General features: G+C 46.7%; 1 protein-coding gene across 2 annotated transcripts in view; it reads right to left on the bottom strand.

Moving 5' to 3' along the window:
* Positions 1 to 20,436, bottom strand: part of CNTN6 (contactin 6) — a 156,782-nt gene that overhangs the window by 48,777 nt on the left and 87,569 nt on the right. The window contains exons 6-9 of one of the 2 annotated variants that reach the window (XM_084902268.1): positions 18,324 to 18,527; positions 16,069 to 16,171; positions 3,610 to 3,794; positions 1,228 to 1,364 (exon numbers count right to left, since the gene is read on the bottom strand). In XM_084902268.1, coding sequence (XP_084758394.1) covers positions 1,228 to 1,364; positions 3,610 to 3,794; positions 16,069 to 16,171; positions 18,324 to 18,527 — 629 coding nt within the window. Of the gene's footprint in view, positions 1 to 1,227; positions 1,365 to 3,609; positions 3,795 to 16,068; positions 16,172 to 18,323; positions 18,528 to 20,436 lie in introns of those variants that run through there. The other variant, XM_084902269.1, reaches the window with a different exon arrangement.

Below are 20,436 nucleotides of genomic sequence, written 5' to 3'. Positions count from 1 at the left end.
CCATCCTCTGAAGAGAAACAAGTCGGCTGAGGAAATGGAGGGTGTTCAGGGCGAAAGGCATGCAGGGAAGTCCCACTGAAGCCAGAACAAAGAGCGTCATTATGTTCGGCCTCTAAACAACAGATGTCTTTTTTTGTGTGTGTGCAGAAAAACGTGCAAAGCAAAAGAGACAGTTAACACAATTATTTGGATAATTTGATGCAAAAGAAACAGCTCTGCCTCACTTTCTGTGAATTGTAGAAGAACGTATGTGTGAGATTGGAAAATACGGAAAAATGGACTTAGAGTTGTTGGTTTTCTGGAAAGCATGATACTGGGTAAGATGAAGACCGTGGGTCCCGGAACCAGGTGGACAAAGTTCAGAAATATCCAACGTTCCCTAGCTGCTGCCCGGCCTTGAATAGAGGCCAAACTTCTCTGAAGCCAATTTTGTTCATCTCTATAAAGAAATATCATTGCGTCTCTCCTAAGGCTGGCATGAGGATATAATAAGATACGGAGGGGAACATGTGACAGAGCCTGTCTCAGAGGAGAGTTCGGTCAACATGAGCAATGACGGTGATGGTGACGGTGATGGCGAGGATGGTGGTGGTGCCTAGATGGAAATTTATTGCTGACAGTATGTGACCTCTGCAAGTGATGGGTCTTCTCTCCCCTTAGTCTCCTCAATGGGAAAAATGGGGACATTATTCATAGCCCCTTTGAGTTTAAGGATTAAATGAATTAGTATACCATATTTTCCGGCGTATAAGACAACCCCCTAATTTTACAGTTAAAACATAGGTTTAGGCCTATATTCGCTGTATAAGACTACCCCCCACTTCCGAGGCAACACCAGTTCTTTTTCTAATAGACTGCCTCTCTGACTCTGGCCAATCTGAGCAGGCTTTTTACTAGAACACAGTGTAGCTTCGGGTACAGAACATGTATAATTTGCATGCATAAAAAGCCTGCTTGGATTGGCCAGAGTCAGAGAGGCGGTCTATTAAAAAAAGAACTGGTGTTGCCTCGGAAGTGGGGGGTAGTCTTATATAGCGAATATAGGCCTAAACCTATATTTTAACTATAAAATTAGGGGTCGTCTTATACTCCGGAAAATATGGTATCTGGAGTCTGTTATGTTCCCCAGCACCTACAGCACACTCCCTCAACGTCAGTACTTATCACTGTTTGTGACTCAGTTTCCCCACCAGAGTCGGTGAGTTCTGATGTGGGCACTTTGCTTACCTCTGCACCGAGGCGCTCACCATTCTTTAACCAGGTGTACCAGGGCCTGGGCTTTCCTCTGGCTTTGCATTCCCAGAACAAGCTGTCGTAAATGGACAGGTACGTGTCCTGGATTTTTTGTTCCCATTCCGGAGGGGCTGTTGCAAAGAGAAACAGAGCGACCGTTTCACAAGTCGGCTGATTATTCGAGGCGCCCTGCTCCGTGCCGGTCGGCAGCTATCAAGGCAGCCGGCCAGGTATGGAAGCCCCGGACATGCCGGGCCTCCTTGGGGGCCACAGAAGTCATGCTGCCGCTCTCGGTGGGCCTCTGACAACTTGGGGGTGTAGGAAAGGGTCCAAATGCAGAAGGAGGCCAGATAATAGTGCCAGGCCAAGTATTAGTGCGTGGGTCAGGTTAGAAAATGGAGACCCAATCTGAATCCTTTGTGTGCAAAGACCACCGATTACACTTGACCTGAATTCACTAAGAGTAAGTGCTTCATATCAGACATAATTAAACACAGTTGCTGGAAGTATAATTTCAATCTGAGCCTCATCGCATTTTAGTTGGAGGATAACCCTTTCCCTCCATTGCCTGGCCCCCCTCTCTTCCCCCCTGTCCCCCCTCCCCCTCCACGCCCCAGATAAAACTCATGCCAGGATTAAGGACTGTGGAGTGGCTGTGGGTTCTGCACCTGACTTAGTCCTGGGCATGCATTTTCCAAAAGCTTATCTCTAACTAGAGGATGTTCTACATGGTCATGAGGCAGAGGTCGCCTGGGGTCATTGATGTGAACGTGTTATTCATGGGAAGGTAGGGTTATCCTGGCTGTCATTCATGGAAACAGGTGGGGCATGAATAAATGTTTTGAAACTAATTTGGTTGTGGTGAGATCCCCGTGAAGGGCCACATGTGGCTGTGCTGAGGGCAGAGGGCAGGGGGAAGGGAAGAGCCTCATTTTGGAAGATTGTTGGCAGTTCTTATCTTATTCCTAACCCACGTGGCCCGTGAGAGCTTGCTCAGTTCACCTAAGGCTTCCTATCTGTCATGTCACTGAAAATTATGTCTGCCTCTTATTAGTGTGAGAATTACAGGAGCTTGTGCTTATGAAAACTTCCAGGTAAGCTAACAGCCACTGTGTCCAGGTAGGAGGGGTCACTTTACTATTGATTTCCAATTTATAGAGACTTTCACCTCCTGCTCAACCTTGTGGTTATATCTTTGTCTATTTAACAGAAAAATTAGAAATCTATTAAAAACTAGCCCATGCTCAGAAGCCTGGTGCCACTCAAAAACTCCCAGTCACGTCCTCATTATCTTGTTTACAAAAGATGCCAGATTCCAGAGACTCCCCTTTAAGACGAAGGAGCTATTGGGAAGAATAAATACAGAAGGGTAAACACACATACATACAGGCGTACAGAATTAATCACGAGGGAATCATGTTCTATATATAAAATGGTAGTTTTCATCCCAGGTTAAAATTGAAATCCGGGAGGAAATGGAAGCTAATCTAGCCAAGGCCCATTACCTGGTCCCCACAGGACACTCGAGTGGCATGCCCAGGAGCCGATAGCAATGCTGCTGACATGGCTAGTTACCAAAAATGCATTTTTCTCCAATTACTTTATCGATGATTAGTAACATGTCATCTACAAACATGTCATAGAGAGAGGCATTTTGGGCCATGTGCAAATAGTTTCCAAAAGTTTTCTAGTACAGAATTATTAAATTAAAGATATATTAAATGTAATCCAGAAGGTGAGAGTATTTGAAAAGCACCCAACATTTTGATAATTCTGGGGCCTATTTTATACCGGTAGTTTATTTGATGAAAAAAATAAATGACTTCAATGCAGATGTTGTATCTTGGCCGGATGGGAGAAACATAGACAGCCTTTAGGGAATTCGTGCGTTTATCATCTCTCTTACGTGCACGAGAGATTCTGGCAACCGAGGCAAACCTATTTTTCAATGAAGTCGTGACTGTGATTTTCTATTACCTACATATGGGCAGGCAAAATCTGGGAAACAGAAATGGATATTGACAATCACACTCAGCATTATGCTCCTGTGGCTTTCTCCTCCTGTAATTAAGGACGTCACGGGCTACCTTGGACTGTCCTCCAGGAAGTAAGTGGATCCCATGGAGCTTCCGGTTATCAAGGACTGTGGCCTCCACAGGACTTGGCTGATCTTGTCCGGCAATTAGACTAAGCCACGGCATGCACAGACCACGCTGAGACTCGCCCCTGCATCCCAACCCGGACCCGTGGCTTTCCCGCCTGTCCCAGGACATGTCTCCACAGCGTGCTCATGACTGCCACGCTGCACTACATAGGACGGCTCCACATGCCCACATGCACGCATGCACGCATGCACGTGCCACGCCGGGAGCTCACCGTAGAAAACGAGCCGGCCCTTCGCCAGGTTCCTCCCGCGCAGGTTGCCTGCAGTGCATTCGTAGAAGCCTTCGTCTTCCTGTTGAAAGTTCGGGATTTCAAGGGTAGCCTGGGATTTGCTGTACTTGACTTTCCCTGGCAACGGGCTTCCGTCCAACCTCCTCCAACTAATATCGGGGACTGGACTGAACAGTTACACCTCGTTAGAACACGATCCGGCTCGGTCTTGTGACAACAGGGTAAAATGGGAGGGTCCTTAACATGAACTCTCAGGGAAACCATCCATGAATCCCCCCTGGAGGCTCACATGCCGGTCATGGGACCACTTGCACTCACTTGGTCAACGCTTGTAACAACACCTCATTAAGGGCCTGCCACGCGCAGTCACGGCGCTCTGACCAGAGAATGAATTGCTGAACAGAATAAACATGTGCTCTGGCCTCACACTGCTGACAGACTAGTGGAGTGGTGTGCCATACCCAAATAATAAAAAAATGAATCTATTTGTAAATTGTAAGAACGTAAAAAAAGGGAATAGGTTGCAGAGATGGCCCTGAGATGGTATCAATTTAAAGACACTCAGGAAATTCCCCAAAGGACATGGCATCTCGGAGGAGGCAAGCGCTGTCTGTATTTGCGGATTCTAAGAAAGAGGGAGATTCCTCTAAAGCTAAATTGGCCCCAGTAGGCAACTGAAGACGTAGGTGATGGGTGAGCTAGATTACCAAGGGGATTGGTATTGTGATCGACCCACATGAATTGGGAGAGCATGCTCCGTGAGCCTCAAAAAGTACTCATCACCCTGTTTTACCAAATCAAAAACAGCAGTAATCTCTGAATGACTGCATGGTACCCTGTCTCCTGTTAGAATGTGCAAAGAGTTCCTTTATTTATAGGAATGTAGCTTTAATATCATGGATCTGATATCTTCAGTATAACATGAATATACTTTTAATATGTAAACTTAATGTCTGACAATGAAGAGTGAATTTAGAAGTCTGTGGCTTAGAAGACCCCACTTTTACTTGTTTAATATAAAGTCAAAACAGGACCACATTCTCTGACAAACTGTAATAATAAAAGGGTAATATGCTAATTAGACCGTACATCCTTTCTGATGTCCTTCCAGGTGAAGGCAGGGTTGTGAGGGAAGCCCGGGTTCCGGGTGTCAGAGGGAAGCCTGTGCTGGCAGCCTCTTCTTACGTGAATTTCGTGCATAGGGCCTCTAGTCATTTATAAAACCAATCCCCATCCATGTACATTAACATCTCTCCCTTCCTCCAAGCATGCCCCTCTTCATTCCCTTTGAGATTGCCAGGTGATCTACATATCTATATTTGCGATGTTGTGAGTTAATAATAATATAATTATTTTGCAAAGCCCAAGTGTCAACTTTGTAGAAGAAGCAGGATTTTTTCAAGTTGACAAAAGTGACTTTTGGAAAAGTGGTGGCAAGAGTCTGTGGAGTTTGAACAGTGAGCCCACTGCCAAAAGTGGGTGCTGATGACCCAGGGGGGCCCCGAGAAAGCAAGGACCTGCTGCAGATGCTGTCAGTGTACAAAGTCATACAGGGGCTCACGTATTGTCAGAAAACCTACCCCGAGTCCGTGTTTGATTTCATCTATTGTTTCAGAATTACCAGATAGTTACAAACCTTGAATTGTAACACAAAACAAAATCACTATTATCATACATTTAGTTTCTGTCTTTTTGCCCACTTAGCACAGAATTGGGTTGACATTTTAGTAAAATGGCATACTCCTGCCACAATTAACCTCAGATAACTGGATTTCTGTCCACTCACTGGACGGAATACCAAACTGGGACACAGGAACATGGATTTCTGCAGGAGAATTGTTCACACAGAAGCATCGTCTCCAGGTCTGAACTCTGTGCTAGACGCAGAGCTGTCCAGTTTTTCAACACACATCATGCGTCTGTGAACATGTGAGAAGTCATTACCCCTGGGTTGGGAGGCCTTGGATATCTCTCATTCTTCACTTTCTGTTTACCTCCATTTTCCGTTATTTTCCACCAATGAGCATGCATTACCCATGTAATAGAAACATTCTAAGAATGTTTACTTGCAAAGGGAAATAACAGAGGCTGTGATATTTGTGTGAACGCCTGGCCTTTGATCTCTTTGTGACATTGCATCTCTGAGGTCTATGACAAAGACGAGCACAGTATCCAACTAGAAATGGTTGTGATCACTGGCAGTCAGACAAAAAGTAATTTCAGGAGAGAGTACTTTCCATGCTTATATCATAGTCCATTAGTTGGACTGTGAAGACAGAGCTCAACTTTTCGCCTAACTAAACATCTAAATCTCTGAGCCAGTAACGGAAGGGTTTGATATTTAATGATAATGATTGTAACACTGTCACAACCAATAGCTACTGGTGACTAGAACAGTGTGTTAGGGACTAGGTACGTGGATGACCCGTAGATATAATTTCACTGGCTCTCCCTGTAACTGAAGGCAGTGGAGCTGGGGTTTGTGTCCCGGCTTCTTTGCCTCACCACCACCCCTAAAGCTATTGTAAGACCCTCCTCTGGTAGCTCTGGCATCTATGGGTTCACAGAATGTGAGTCTCCATGTTGCTTGGGGGCAAAAAGAACAAGTCCCACCAACCTCAGCTATTCTGACTTCCCTCTGCCGCAAGGAACTCAGTGATGCCACCAAAGTCTCCCTGAGTGAGCATGAAGTGTCTGTCCTTTAGAGCAGGGATGGGGAACGTACGGCCCGCGGGCCATAGGAGGCCTGAAAAATCATTGGGTCTGTCCCTGCCAAGGCATGAGGGATGAGTAGAATAAATGTTTGACCTCATACAGCAAGTTCATTTTTAGGTTGATCATTTTGTATGGCCCACAAATGATGTCATAAATATCCAAAAGGCCCTTGGCAGCAAAAAGGGTTCCCCACCCCTTGCTCCATAGGAACCCCATTCCAAGGGGAACAGTGCAGGAGGGAATGTCAGTGCCCCTTCAGGTCCTTGAGCCTCCCAGATCCCAATGGCTCCCATCCTCAAGGTGAGCACCCACCCTCTTCCTGACAACCCCCTTCCAGCTGCCTGAACTGACAGAGCACGTGATTCACGTCCTGCATCAGAGACGTCTGCACTGTGGCCACTGTCACTGGTCTACAGGGAGCCACGGCCACCCAATCAAAGACAGCCAGACATGGTTCTGGAATGGCTTTCGGAAGAGCAAACCTTTTTTCATGGGAATTTGTTCAGATTGTGGGATATGAACATGGAGCTTTTCCCCACATGGAGAGAGCATCCGTGAAGGCCAAAGCTCAGGCAAAGGGAAAGGAATAACGTAGAATTCTTCACATGCATCAATCAAGCCATGCCCTGTCCGAAAATCTCCCTCGGAGCATTTCAGTTTGTCAGTGGTTCTCTTTTTGGCCTCAGCCTGTTTGAGTTATACTCCTGCTGATTTCTGTCAACAAGGACTTGATGGGTAGATTTTGAACACCTGGGTCCTACACCTGCCCGGCTCATGTCTGTCTGTGAGATTGAACTACAGGATTTGGTGTATTCCTTCTGGATATCCCGTTTTATAGTTGAGATAGTTGGGAATTCTCACAGCAGCTATACTATGCAAAAGTAATCACTCAAACAGTAAAAAAAAAAAAAAAAAAAAAACAACACTTTTTTTTCTTTTCAATTTAAGCCTTATCAAGTACGTACTGTGGCCACATTTCATGTTAACTAGTTTCTAGTGGGGAAAAAAAAATCAAGCAGTTTTGTAAGATCCATAGATACTAGTTAAATGGTGAGAATGTGGTCAGATTTGTTATGACACTGCTAAGCAAGGAGGCTGAGATTCTGTTATTACTGGTAATGGGACTATATATAGAGTCAGAGAGAATAAATGCAAATCAGAGGCAACTTAAACACACATATGCATTCTAAGGACAAGTCCTCATTTTGGGGAGAATCCCATGAAGACACCAAATAAACTGCTTAAATTTCACCCTCTCTCTTTTCTGAAGCCATGTGAAAAATGCACCCAGCAGTGGAGACCCCTGAGGGGCCTTCAAGAGAGGGATTACTGTGAAAGCTCCTGAAACTTTGCCATCCTATCTAATAGAGAGAATATGCAAATTGACCATCACACCATCACAAAGATGGCGGCACCCACAGCAAAGGCCAAGTTCCCTTAACTAGCCTTAAGGAGCAAAATCAGCAGGGACCTAAGGATGTGTGGTGCTGAGCCAGGGCAGGGGACCTGAGCCTGATCCCCCTGCCTGGTGGGCCTTGACGGGGGACCTCAGGCCGCACCCCCTACCCTGGCATCAGGCCAAGGACCTCAAGCCGCACCCTCTGCCTTGGCACCAGGCTAGGGACCTCAGGCTGTGTCCCCCACCCAGCAGGGCTTGATGGGGGACCTCAGGCTGTGTTTTCCCGCCTGGCAGAGAATGACAGGGGACCTCAGGCCACTCCCCTTTCCCCAATGCCCTGGCACAGGTCCAGGGGACTTGAGGCCACACCCCCTGCCTGGTGGTATTTGACAGGGAACCTCAGGCCACGCCCCTGCCCCAGTGGCTTGACTGGGGACCTGAGGCTGCACCACCTGCACAGCACTGGGCCAGAGCACCTGAGGCTGCAGTGTGCCCCAGACTCTGACAGGAGGAAGATTTTCATAAACATTTTACTAATTTTTTTTTTCATCTCTGACACTTCTATTATAGAGAAAGGGCAAATAGCAATATCAAAATATTTCCTTTAATTAACCCCCTTTTAATTGCACAAATTTCATGCACTGGGCCACTAGTTAGAAGGTAACTCATAATAAATGGTGCTCTCATTTTAACTATAGATATCTGCAATTTCTGCCTACATCTCCCTTTCAGCTACAGCCTTCCCCGCCCCCCCCCTCCCACCCCCCTTATTATTATCTTCACAAATATGAGGTAGAAGTCGAGCTTGGATTCAAACCTCAGCAGAGAAAACCAATCTGAAGCAAGTCTCTCATGCGGAGTCTCTCAGCCCTGAGCTGAGCCCCTCACGGACCTTGGATGCGAAAGGGAGAGTTGCCAAAGCCTTTTCTCATTTCCTCCCTATTTTCTGAACCAAGTCGGCCTGAACCGAGACTCCTCACAGTTGTGAAAATGGACAGATTATAAAAGCAAAGTCCTCCAATCATTTCTTCCTTCTTCCTTCCTTTCTCCCTCCTTCCCTCCCTCTCTCCCTCCCTCCGTCCCTCCCTGCCTCTTTCTTACTCTCTTCCTTTCTTCGTCTTTCTGTCTTTCTTTCTCTCCTCCAAAGCCCTCTGGTTTCCTGCTTCTTAAATAAGTGTCACCCTAAACAGGGACAGACACTCCATTCTCTCCTCCCGTATGCTTTTCCTGAGTGAGCATTCTAGTCATTTTATCAAAGATGGAGATACATTCGTTAACCATCTGGCCGAGCTCAACCTTAATTGGAAGTTAAATGAAAGCTCTCCACACAGTCGTCGGAACTGTGTTTCGATCCCATACTTTCAGCCCATAAATAGAATTTTCATTACTGGTGCCGTTTGAGAAAGCTTCTATTTCTTGCCTGGATTTCTTAAACCTCATTATCCACAGCTTAACTCCAGGCCATACCGAGTTTGTGAGGAGAAGCTGGTCCAGAGAACCCGTTCTCAGAGATGCTTACGTTGGGATTATTCTGAACTCGAACCTCATTTCAGAAAATCCCGTCAGTGGCCATTTTTAATCGAAGGGACTGAAGCGGAGAAAGGAAGCAGGCGGAGAGCCTTTGTTAACATTTCAGGCTGCTGGGCCAGCTGCTCTCGCTTCCCCGGCTTGAAATATTCATACGGAGCCTGGAGTGGAGGGCTGTCCCGCGGTGACACAATAGGGATAAATCCGCGAGCTCTGCAGAAAAGCAAGCTCAGTGCACAGAGGGAGGAGGCGTTTCTGCCGGGGGATGGCATGTCATCGGGATCCTGGGGGCGGCCAGTGTCCACTCAGGTCCCTTGGGGAGAGGCTGCTGGTCAGCAGGCACTGGTCTGCGCTTCCACCGAGGCTGCCCCTGGGACTGAGGGCCACAGCCATTCTCTCCTGATCACGGTGGCACTGACACAGGGTAGGGAGACATGGGCAGATTTTGAGACCCAGCTGGATCCTCACCTGCTACCAGAGATGATGGGCACCTGGCAGGCTTTGGAAGAGGACAAAGGGGGATAGCCCCGAGAATGTGAGGCCTGCCCCTAAAGGAGGCTTCTGCGTTGCTTATTGTGATTGTAAGATGGGGACAGGGCCTTGTGGGTGTGGTTCCATGGCTGAGCGTCGACCCATGAACCAGGAGGTGCCGGTTCAATTCCGGGTCAGGGCACATGTTCGGGTTACAGGACTGATCCCCAGTGTGGGGCGTGAAGGAGGCAGCCGATCCACAATTCTCTCTCATCCTTGATGTTTCTGTCTCTCCCTCCCTCTCCCTTCCTCTCTGAAATCATTAAAAACATTTATTTTAGAAGTAATAAAAGAATAACTAGGCTTCAGTATACGTTCCGGGACACGTGGGCAAATATGTCCGGGGTAATATTCTGCTCTCTAGCTACTGAACACAATGAGCCAAATAGATGTTCATTTAGGGAATTTTAAGATGCCTTGCCGATGATTTTACACCAGTCATTATAGGCCTAAAGAGTCTGAATGTACCGAGTTGAACTCAACGACACTGTGGTCACCCTGGTGTCCTGAGGACTCTCGGGGACCTCTCTGGGCTGCCACCTGCAGGATGCGCCCTGTGTGAGAAGAAAAGCAAACTTCAGGTGTCTGCTCAGGCCTCTGAAAGTCCCAGAACACCGAGAAACACCTTGGCGAGACTTCAGATTTACTGCTTGACATTAATAGCCAAGCTGGGTATTTCCCCCCCCATAATTTAGAAAAGAAAACATATATATATATATATATATATATATATATATATATATATATATATATATATATATATATATATGATATACATGTTTACATAAATACAGTCCTCTGTGCGAAGGCTCTGGGACACGCAGTGGGGCTATGGATTTTATTTACCTCTCAGCGCACTGACAGCCAAGTTCCTAAATTAAGGAGAAGAGAGGAAATCCGTGGTATTGTTTGCCAGTGGCGGGAGAGTTACGAGGGACATTGGTTTCATTTCTGTACCCAGAGCACAGGCCTGTGTTGGCTTCCAAGGAGACAGGTGTGCCAGCCAATCTGCCTGCCTTTGCACAGCACCCACACCCCGAGCCTCTCCGGGTGCCTCACAAAGCAATTAATTTGCAGCTCGGATCATTAAGAGTCTGCCACGTGAAACAAATGAGAAGAGTTGAGAGTTAAATCTGTGATCACAACAAACTGCAGCACAGAAAGTAAGGGACACGCCCCAGAAGTCAAAGCCACCGAAGGTGAGGCAGGTATCTGAGGTTTGGTATAATCCTATCTAATTAAAGAGGGGTTATGCTAATTGATCTTCACAGCCTCACAAAAATGGTGCTACCCACAGCCAATAAGGAGAGAATATGCTAATTGAATGCCACACCCTCAAAGATGGTGCCCACAGCCACAAGATGGCGGTGCCCAGTCCCCTCAGCCCCGCCGGGTGGTAGGCATGCGTGTCTCCTAGTTTGCTCAGCCTCCCAGTTGCCCAGGGCTGGCCCAAGGCACAGGCAAGCCTCAGATGGCAGCTGCCCAACTGCCCAGGGTGCATACATGCTCCTGCTAGCCTTTCCCTCTTTTATCTTCCCTGCCCACACATTAACAGCTTCCTCCTAAGGTGGTATCTGGAAAGAAAATTGTGTTTCCTCTCTAATCCTCTATATCAGGTTTAAAAAATAGTAATTTAATTTTTTAAATTGATTTTAGAAAGAGGAAGGGAGAGGGATAAAGAGATAGAAAAATCATTGAGAAAGAAATATCATCAATTTACTGCCTACTACTAGGGATTGAGCCAGTGACCTCCTGATTCATGGGCTGATGCTCAACCACTGAGCCATAACCACTAGTCTATACCAGATAATTACAGATGGTAGATATCATCATACATAAAATGGTAGGACATGTGCTCCTCGATAGCCCTGATTGATTTTTTGGGAATCACTTATTTCTTCTCATTCAAAAAAAAAAAAAAAATTGAATTTGAAAAAGGTTATCTTTTGAAAAATTTAAAATCATTAATACATAAAATTAAAATCTACTGGTTGCTGATATAGTAGTAATTGCAGAGACTATAAATAGAAAATATCTCCATGGTTCCGTTCAGCAGTTAAAATCTTTTTAATATTTTTCTGAAAATTGTCAAGCCTTTTTGTAAGGGAAACATGTACAGAATTGGGGGCTAGCTTTATCTGCACAGGAGGAGTTCATTTGCATGTTAAAATTTGATATAAATACCATGGCTATGGGTGTGGGTTATGAAGTCAGAACCACACCAGGTCTACATTTTCCTAAACATCACCGTGTTAAATCAACCCCAGGCTTCAATTTGTGTTAGTGCAACAGGGACTGCACATACTCTCCTGCTGCAAACATTAGGAAACTGGGTAAATGTATGGAAACAAATCTGATCTAGAAATGTAACGGGGGGGGAGGGACAAACCGTGGTCCCCCAAAGGAGCCCGTGGTGTCCCTGGTTTCTCTCCAGGCACTTCCCAGGGCAGAGAATATGGAGGGAGGACAGACATGGGACATGCCTGCTTCTCTGAGGTGAGGAGGCATGGAGGACTGAGGAACTGGGGTTGTAGGTATTGGAGAGGATGGGACCACAAATGGAATGAGCTCCAGATGTCCGCCTAAGAGGGACACAGGAGAGACTCAGTGAGCCCTGGGAGCTCCAGCTGAAGGTGCATCTCAGTCATAAACCAGCTTGCAAGTGAATGTTGACTCTGAACCTACTTGAAGGAAGCTTACTCACAGGCCACAGAAAGATCACCCAGATTCCTAGTAACTTAACTCTGATCAATAAAATCTAAACACCTGGAATCAATACACCAAAGTCCAGCATTCAACAACATAATGTTCATGTCTACAATTCAATCAAAAATTACTAGATTACCAACTAATGAGAAACATGGTTAGGAGAAAAAGCAGTCAATAGAAACAGACCCACAGGTGACAGGGATGATGGAATGAGCAACAGGGACTCTCACATCCTCGGGGGGCTCCATAGCAGAGTGCGGATTGCAGCAGGAAAACAGCAGACAGACCTCAGACTCACACAAATGAAGAGCCTCTAGAGAAACCCAAACAGGACAGGGAGACAATGGAAACCTGCAGACAGCAGGGAAATGCCAACCTCTGGTGCAGCAGCCACCGTACACTGTAAGCACAGCCCACATGTTATTAGTATCTGCATAAACATAAACCTCACTCTAAAATTTAGTTACCTAGTTCCTTTTACCCGAGACAGCATGTCTAGGTTTCAATAAAAAGTGCATAAAAGCAGTCTGCAGAGACAAAGCAAGCATTGGAGCCAGACCCAAACATGGCAATGCTCTGGATTATGAGCCTGTGAATTTAAAATAATTACTCTGGAGACTGTGCCAAGGGCTCTGATGGAAAAGGCAGGTGGCAAGCAGGGGCACAGGACCGATGTGAGCAGAATGGGGCATTCTGAGGAAGGAAAAAAAGGAATGCTGGAGACAGGAAACAGTTTAATACGAAGGAGCAAGCCTTCAGAAAGCTCATCTGTGGACTGAACCTGGAAAAGAGTGACCTGGAAGGACCAGCGATAGAAACCTCCGAACTAAAACGTTAATACAGAACAGAATGACAACAACAACAAATAAAAACATAACAGAACATCCCAAAACTGGGCACCAGTGCAACTGGAGCAATAGATGTGTGCTGGGAATACCAGAAGGGCGAAGAGGGAAATGAACAGAGGAAATAGAGGGTGTCCCCCCAAAATGTGTAAGCACTTTAAATCACTGCCAATTAAATCTGCGAAGAGAAGACAAACCACAAACTCTAAATGAGATGGGTGAATTTCCTGACTCTGCCTTTTTCCTCACTCCGCCCCTCAATTTCATAGCAAAACATGCCCCAAAGGGCAGCCTGTCATTACTCATCGCCCTCTCTTTCCATGTATGGCTTACATGTTTGTGTGAGCGTATGGTGCGTATGTGTGGACGGGTGGTGGGAAGGCTGCAAAAACTTACACCTGGTCAATTCAGGTGAGAGGTAACGTGATTGACATGATTATCTAGGTATTGCTCTTTCAACATCTCTGTGATGGGTTTGAAGTTTTTAAAAATAAAATATAGAAATCCGGAAAGTTAGTAGCTCAGAGAGGTGAGCAATTCAGACCATGTTAATTAACCACGCGGGCCCCTCATCTGCTCCTCTTTCTACCTGAGAGCAGACCCTGCAGCTGCAGCTGTGGAGAGAGCAGAAAGGGTCCCCCAAGGAGAGGAGGGGCTTTGTCTCCTCCCTGAGACCCCACTCTTAGGTTGCCACCCCACCGACTCTGGCACTGGTTGCACAGAAAGAGAACGGAGTTGGCATTTGGGGGAAGAACTCGGTGAGCATTTACTGCCTCCAAGCCCGGCCCGTGCTGTGTTCCTGCACGTGTTATCCATCCTCTTCTCTAAACAATCTTAGGGGAGGTGTCCCTGCACCTCTTCTTGGACATGCACAGGGATCCTGAGTGCATGTGCTGATGGCCCCATAAACTTTTGAGAAAATTGGGGATGGAATCGGCCTCCCCTGACTTTAAGATCAGTTATCTGAAACGTCAACTTGGATGCTGGAATGTTCGAAGCCCAGAGCCTGACCCAGGTGGAGGGGGTTCCTTGCCCTGCCTTCCTCATGGAAGCTGACACCGAACAGGTGACTCATTCAATGGAAGCCTCACGCCCTCACATGTCAAAAGCTAGGGTGCGCCCTGCACAGTGCTGAGGATAACATTCAGCAGATTCGTTCTTAGTTAGACGTGCCTAACAAATAACTTTTACTTGTGTGAGATTCTTGAGAACCAGCCTCAGTAATTGTTAGTAATTTATGATGGAAGAGTATTTTTTTTTTTTTTAATTTCAGGAATCCACATTTCCTGAGGTTCAGTATCATAGAATAAGCTATTGATATCTGTTTCGGATGCTATATCTCACTGGTTTTCTTTTTTACATAAATCACCTAATTTTCAAAGTAGTCTAACAAACATTTAATGTATTTTTATTATAATTTAAATTCTGAGGAAGTTTGAAAATGGTCAAAGTCCATAATATCTCCCTAAAAGGCAGACAAACAAACAAAAACTGACACGAAGTCCCTGTTTTCCTCTTCCTTAACTTAATCAATCAATTACCAGTAATCATTAGACAAATACTATGGGATCCATACTGAGTAAAATAAAATAGAATCTTTTAAATACATGAAAAACGCATAGGCTGAAAACGTTAAATATCTACAGAATTCCACATGTAGGAAGGAACCGAGCAGCTTTATGAACCAGCACTGTTTGGGGGGCTCGCTATATTTACCCAAGAACAAGGTGGGCATGTTAGTGGTGGCTTCCGCAGTTGGGACTGTTAAGCACCGTTTCTGAATGTGCTGACTGCCTTAGCATAGATGGCCTTCAGCGGGAGCCCTCACTGGGCCAGTGAGGGCCTGTGCCCGGCCAGTGTGGTCTGTGGACAGGAGTGGCCCTGCCTGGGACCTACACCTACAACATCTCACTTTAAGCACGTTCCTGGTGCATCGCACACTCATGTTTAGAAACGGCGGATCTAGACCCTATGGTAAGGTGACCAGACGTCCCACTTTTGGCGGGACAGTCCCGATTTTTAATGATTTCTCCCGCGGACAAATCGTTAAAAATCGGGACTGTCCCGCCAAAAGCGGGACGTCTGGTCACCTTACCCTATGTACCCCTTTGTTCTTGGACTACTGGTGTCCACAGGCATAGCAGTGAAGTTGGTCCATCCCCCAAAGTAAAGCGGTGTCTGAATGTTATGTGCAAAAAGCAAGTCTTTGGCCACCTTGAAAGCATCCCTGTTGGCTGATACACAGGTAGAGTCTCAGGAAGCACGCCCACTCCCACAGGTGTGGCTCAATCTAATTGTCCACCATGAACAATGGCCCTTAATTAGTCTTATTTGGGGAACTTCAGTGCAGGCTTTCATTTATAATTATTGCTGGTTAATTCAGCAGGGTGACCTGGGGCCGTGGATGTGGGACAGGATGCAGGCGGGTGTGTGGAGGGCTCGGTGACACACCAGCCCACTTACTCTCCTGCAGCTGCTGCCTAAGTGGGTCAAACTGGCAGAAATAACAGCGATTCAGAGGAGAGCGGCAGCCCCATCGTTTTCAGAGCGTTCGGCATTTTGCTTCAATTCCAATCAGAAACTTGCTCGTTTCCCCAGCATTTCAAATCTGCTTGGTAATTTACCTCCGAGCAATGTTTGAATCACAAAAAGTTTTGTGCTTTTTTTTTCTCTTTTTTAATTAAAACACCAGGAAACAAAACAAAACAACCTTACTTTCCAAGGGCGAAGCATTCCAGTTTAACGGACGAGTCCTTGGTGGCCTGCACAGTGTCGGGAAGGCGCACTTCCATCTTTGGTTCGTACTCCCCCATCACACCTGCGAAACATCAAAAGAGCTAGCAGCGTTCTGGAGAACGGAAAACAGGAGTGTCCCATGAAGGCGATGCTTCAGTAACCAAAATCGGGTGTCTTGTCCTTCAATTAACAAACAGTACTTGGCTATACTTTCATGACTGACAGGGAGCAAGAGAAGGTCATGATACCGTTTCAGTGGTTTGGCATCTCCCCTCCCCTGAAAACCAAACGTCCGGGACGTGGAAGTGTCAGAAAAGAGGCCCCCATTCCCCTGGGCCCCACATCAACATCCTTAGAATGAATGTCACCGACGGAGAACTGAACACAGCATCCGCCATGCTCCCGGGTTACCAAGGTGTCTCTCTCAGCGAGGCCCCTCTCTGCCTCCCTTGCTGGGACTCCCGGGGACCAGGTTGGCTCAGGAATAAGGAAATTGTCAGCTAACAAAGTGAGAGGAGGTCTGAGGCAGCACCCCTTAATCCAAAATATCAGCATTTCCGCAACAAAACCTGTTCAGTGATCACGCTAGTTGGGATAAACAAAGATATACATATTCTTATGTCACTTTATTAAGCGTTTACTGCTCAATAGTTTTGCTATACACAAATAAGAGTATGTTTGCTTGGATAGCTTTTGAATGTCCAATGAGGTGTTGTGGGCATGGGCTAGGCTGAGCGTGAGACCGCAGTCTGGTTGCTGTGAATGTGCCAGCTGCCAGGTGAGCTGTGACCAGCAGCAACGTGTCTCCACTCTACCCTCCTTGGCTTCGTTCATTTAACCGAAGATACACAGAGGTTCTTTAAGAGTTTGGTTATTGTTTCACTGGAGTGACGGGTTCCTAAAATAAGCAGGTATTGGTGGTCAGATCAGTTGCACCAAAGGCAAAAATTACAAAACCCGTGGAAATGGAAATACCTCATTTGTAAGACCTTGATCATTCTGAACATTCATAAGGGTCATGAGTAGAGTTCTATGTCATTCCCCTAAATGGGGAAGGGCGTCACACTTTCCATTCTCTTGACATCTGACATTTCTTGAGTGACAACTTTTATGATATACAGTGCTCCTGATCTTGTTATCAAGAATGTGTTGATGGGAGAGAGGGGTGGGAGAAGAAGGGGAGTATGAAGGAGAGAAGCAGAAACAAAGGGAAACAGAAAAAAAGTGGGGGGGGGAACAGTAGAATTTCTATGCATGTTGTTGACCTTAAGCTCCTCCCTCCAGGATCGGGGCGCTCCCTGAAGGGAGACATTGGGCTCACGGATAAACCTAGTGGCTGCTACGTTCTAAATGGAGACCACGCAAACCTGTTGGGTGGCCAGTGATTAGAAAAGATCTCTCATGAGAGCTCCCTGCGTGCAGCCAGTTTCATCACCAGGTGGCCACCATTAGCATTATCTTCTTGCTTTTGCTAAACTCCTCTGAGAGGAGATAAACTCTGTCAATTCCAGAATCTGAACATAAAATGCGCCAGCCGACTTTCTGTGGGCACCTCTCCCACTGTGCATGTTTAATTAAAGAGTCTGCTGGGGATTTTTCTACTTGGATGACTTCCTTACGCTTTCTGTCCTCTCCGTCTTGCACCGGCAATGACTTGATTAAGCTACACAGCTCATCTGCAGTGTGTTTCTGGGCAGACAAGAGTTAGCATGCGTCTGGCTTCTCATTCCTCTTTGCAATGCTCATGACTAATGTTGGCGCTCTCTCTCTTCCCGGGATGTGAATTTCCCCCCATTCTGTCAGTCGGGTGAATAAAGGGTGAACAAAAGAGACAAAGATGGAAAGGAAAGGTACCAGAGGAAAGCTGTGGCCCATGTTCATTAAAAATACAACAATTCAATGAATAAGTTTGGCAGTACGCACGCATGCACATACACCCCTACTCCCCAATAGCGTTTTTTGACAAAATACTTCCTAAGCAAAGCAAAGCAGACCAATTCCAGTGCCAGAGAAGAGATGGCATTGTATACCCAGAATCATGTACCCGGCATTACTGGGTGAGTTTCAGAATATTTCTGTTATGTTTATGATGGCCAACATATTTGTGAATGGACTCTGTGCTCCTAGATGGTGTGGCTGCTCTGAACCAGAGGGCAGGGGGGCGCTCACAGACCTCCCAGGCTTAGCCCCAGACCCAGCGCACCCCCCCCCCCAAAGAGAACTCATCCCCTTACCATCAGGCCGCTGCACCAGCGGCGTGGGTGGGCCTCGCACGCTTCTCCGCGCTTCCCTGTTTGTTACGAAGCAGGTGTAGTTGCCCACATCGGACGGCTCCACTTTGGCTATGTACAGGTTGCCTGTCTCCTGAGAAACAAACCGCCTGTTGTCCTCTTGGACGTGCAAAGGGTTGTCGTTGAAGGTCCACGCGTAAGATAAATCTGGAAAACAGGAAAAAGACCTCGTGACCTTACCAGGTTCCTCCTCCTCTGGAAGTTCGGTGCCCTGTTTATCCATGATGAGAATAAGTTCCCGCCCCTGTTTGTCCAGAGTGTGTCTGTGGTCCTGGAGTAGCGGTAACATTCTCTGGTATTCAGATGTAGCCCGGTTTGGGTGCTACATTCTCTGGCCATCCTGCCCATGATGGCCGGAAGGCAAAGGCAGGAGCTGGAGCGGGTGGGGTGTCAGAGTGCTGTCTGACTCCTAGAATGAGGAAGATCCATAGAAAGGTCAGAGTCGCTGAACTGTGAGCAGTGAGCTCTCCATCATCACTGGTGGCCAAGCAGAGGGGGGACTAGCATCGCTTGAGATGTTGCAAGATTTCTCTTTGCAGAGGTCAGAAGTGGGGAGGTTGAACCCATGTTTCTGTGAATGGCCTACTCTGCCTTCCGCATTCCTTTGATCTCCCTAAGAGTCTGTGTTTCGCCAAGAATGAACAAATGCAATTCACTTCTTTTTTTTTTTTAATATATTTTATTGATTTTTCACAGAGAGGAAGAGAGAAGGATAGAGAGTTAGAAACATCGGTGAGAGAGAATCATCGATCAGCTGCCTCTTGTACACCCCATACTGGGGATGTGCCCGCAACCAAGGTACATGCCCTTGACCAGAATCGAACCTGGGACCTTTCAGTCCGCAGGCCGACGCTCTATCCACTGAGCCAAACCGGTCCCGGCTCACTTCTTATTTTTTTGAAACATGCTCTGGAGTTCTCGTCCATTCCCAGTTACCACGTGTTTTCTTCTGCGAGTCCCTCCCGGCGTCCTTCATCATCTGAAGGGTCTCTTGTCTCTAAGTTTCTTTACCGATGCCTTCTGCTGCCTCACATCCATGCGTCTTGCTCCGTCTCCACCAAAAAGGGGTTCCAGGGATTTTGTTGGAAACCACAGAGCCATCTAGATCATCAACTTTTCTTCAACATAAAGAGGAGGACAAATGCAGTTCACATTCCCCAGGTCCCAAGGGCTCCTCATCTTTCGAACCTTTTATGGAACAAAAATTCTCTTTTGTGGAACAAAGATGCTCTTGAGCCAGTGTCCAGGCCCTGCTGAGCTGAGGGGTCTAAGGTCCCTGCTGCCGTGTGAGAGAAACCAGCGCCCGCTCTCTGAAAGCCAAGGTCACCCCTTTCCCATCAGAGAAATGACAGGTTGCCTCTTTGTGCCTCCAAATCTTTATTTCCTATACCCTGTAATCTTGGGATCTGAGGCCATAATTCCCATCTCTCCCTTGGGATTTCACTGTTACTTTAGCTGCTAAAACGTTTCGACCTGTTTCTGTTTGCAGTATGTCCTTCAAGATCGGAACTTGTAGGAGCTCCTGCAACAATGTGGCCCAGGAATAGGGACGATTCCATAAGAATAATAACCACAAAAAGAGCTCTCTCATTGCATTCCTGTTTCATCATCCTGAGGATGTGTGCTGTGGGGCCGCTGCTCATACTCCCCTCCAATGAAGGGGTGTGGATGTCGCATTGTTGATACAAGGACCAGAACCTAGATCCTTCAGAGGCCACATCCTTTGCTCCCTCCTCCAGTACCACCTTTCTTCTTCTCTTTGTTTCTTCAAGATTCTCTTTTTGTGGGTCAATGCTTGCCATAGCTACCTTCCCTCACTCTCAGACTTCCTTTGAACCCCCAACCTCGGGCCATACCCAGCCCTTCTCACATGTGGGACGACTATTCCTTACCTCCTACTCCTACCCCTCAACACTGCCTGCCCTGAGCTCAGCGTCTCAGAATCTGATGGGATCGAAGGTTAACCTGTCACTCAAAATGACGTGTCTATAGCCAATATTAGCAGGGAATGGAACATACCTGTGAAACCCCTAACAACTAATTCTCTCCAAAACAG

Source organism: Pipistrellus hanaki, assembly GCF_964339955.1.
Source record: "Pipistrellus hanaki genome assembly, chromosome: 13".
NCBI classification, from domain to species: Eukaryota; Metazoa; Chordata; class Mammalia; order Chiroptera; family Vespertilionidae; genus Pipistrellus; species Pipistrellus hanaki.
Note: the sequence above shows the minus strand (reverse complement) of the source record. Positions and strands in the feature narration are given on the sequence as shown.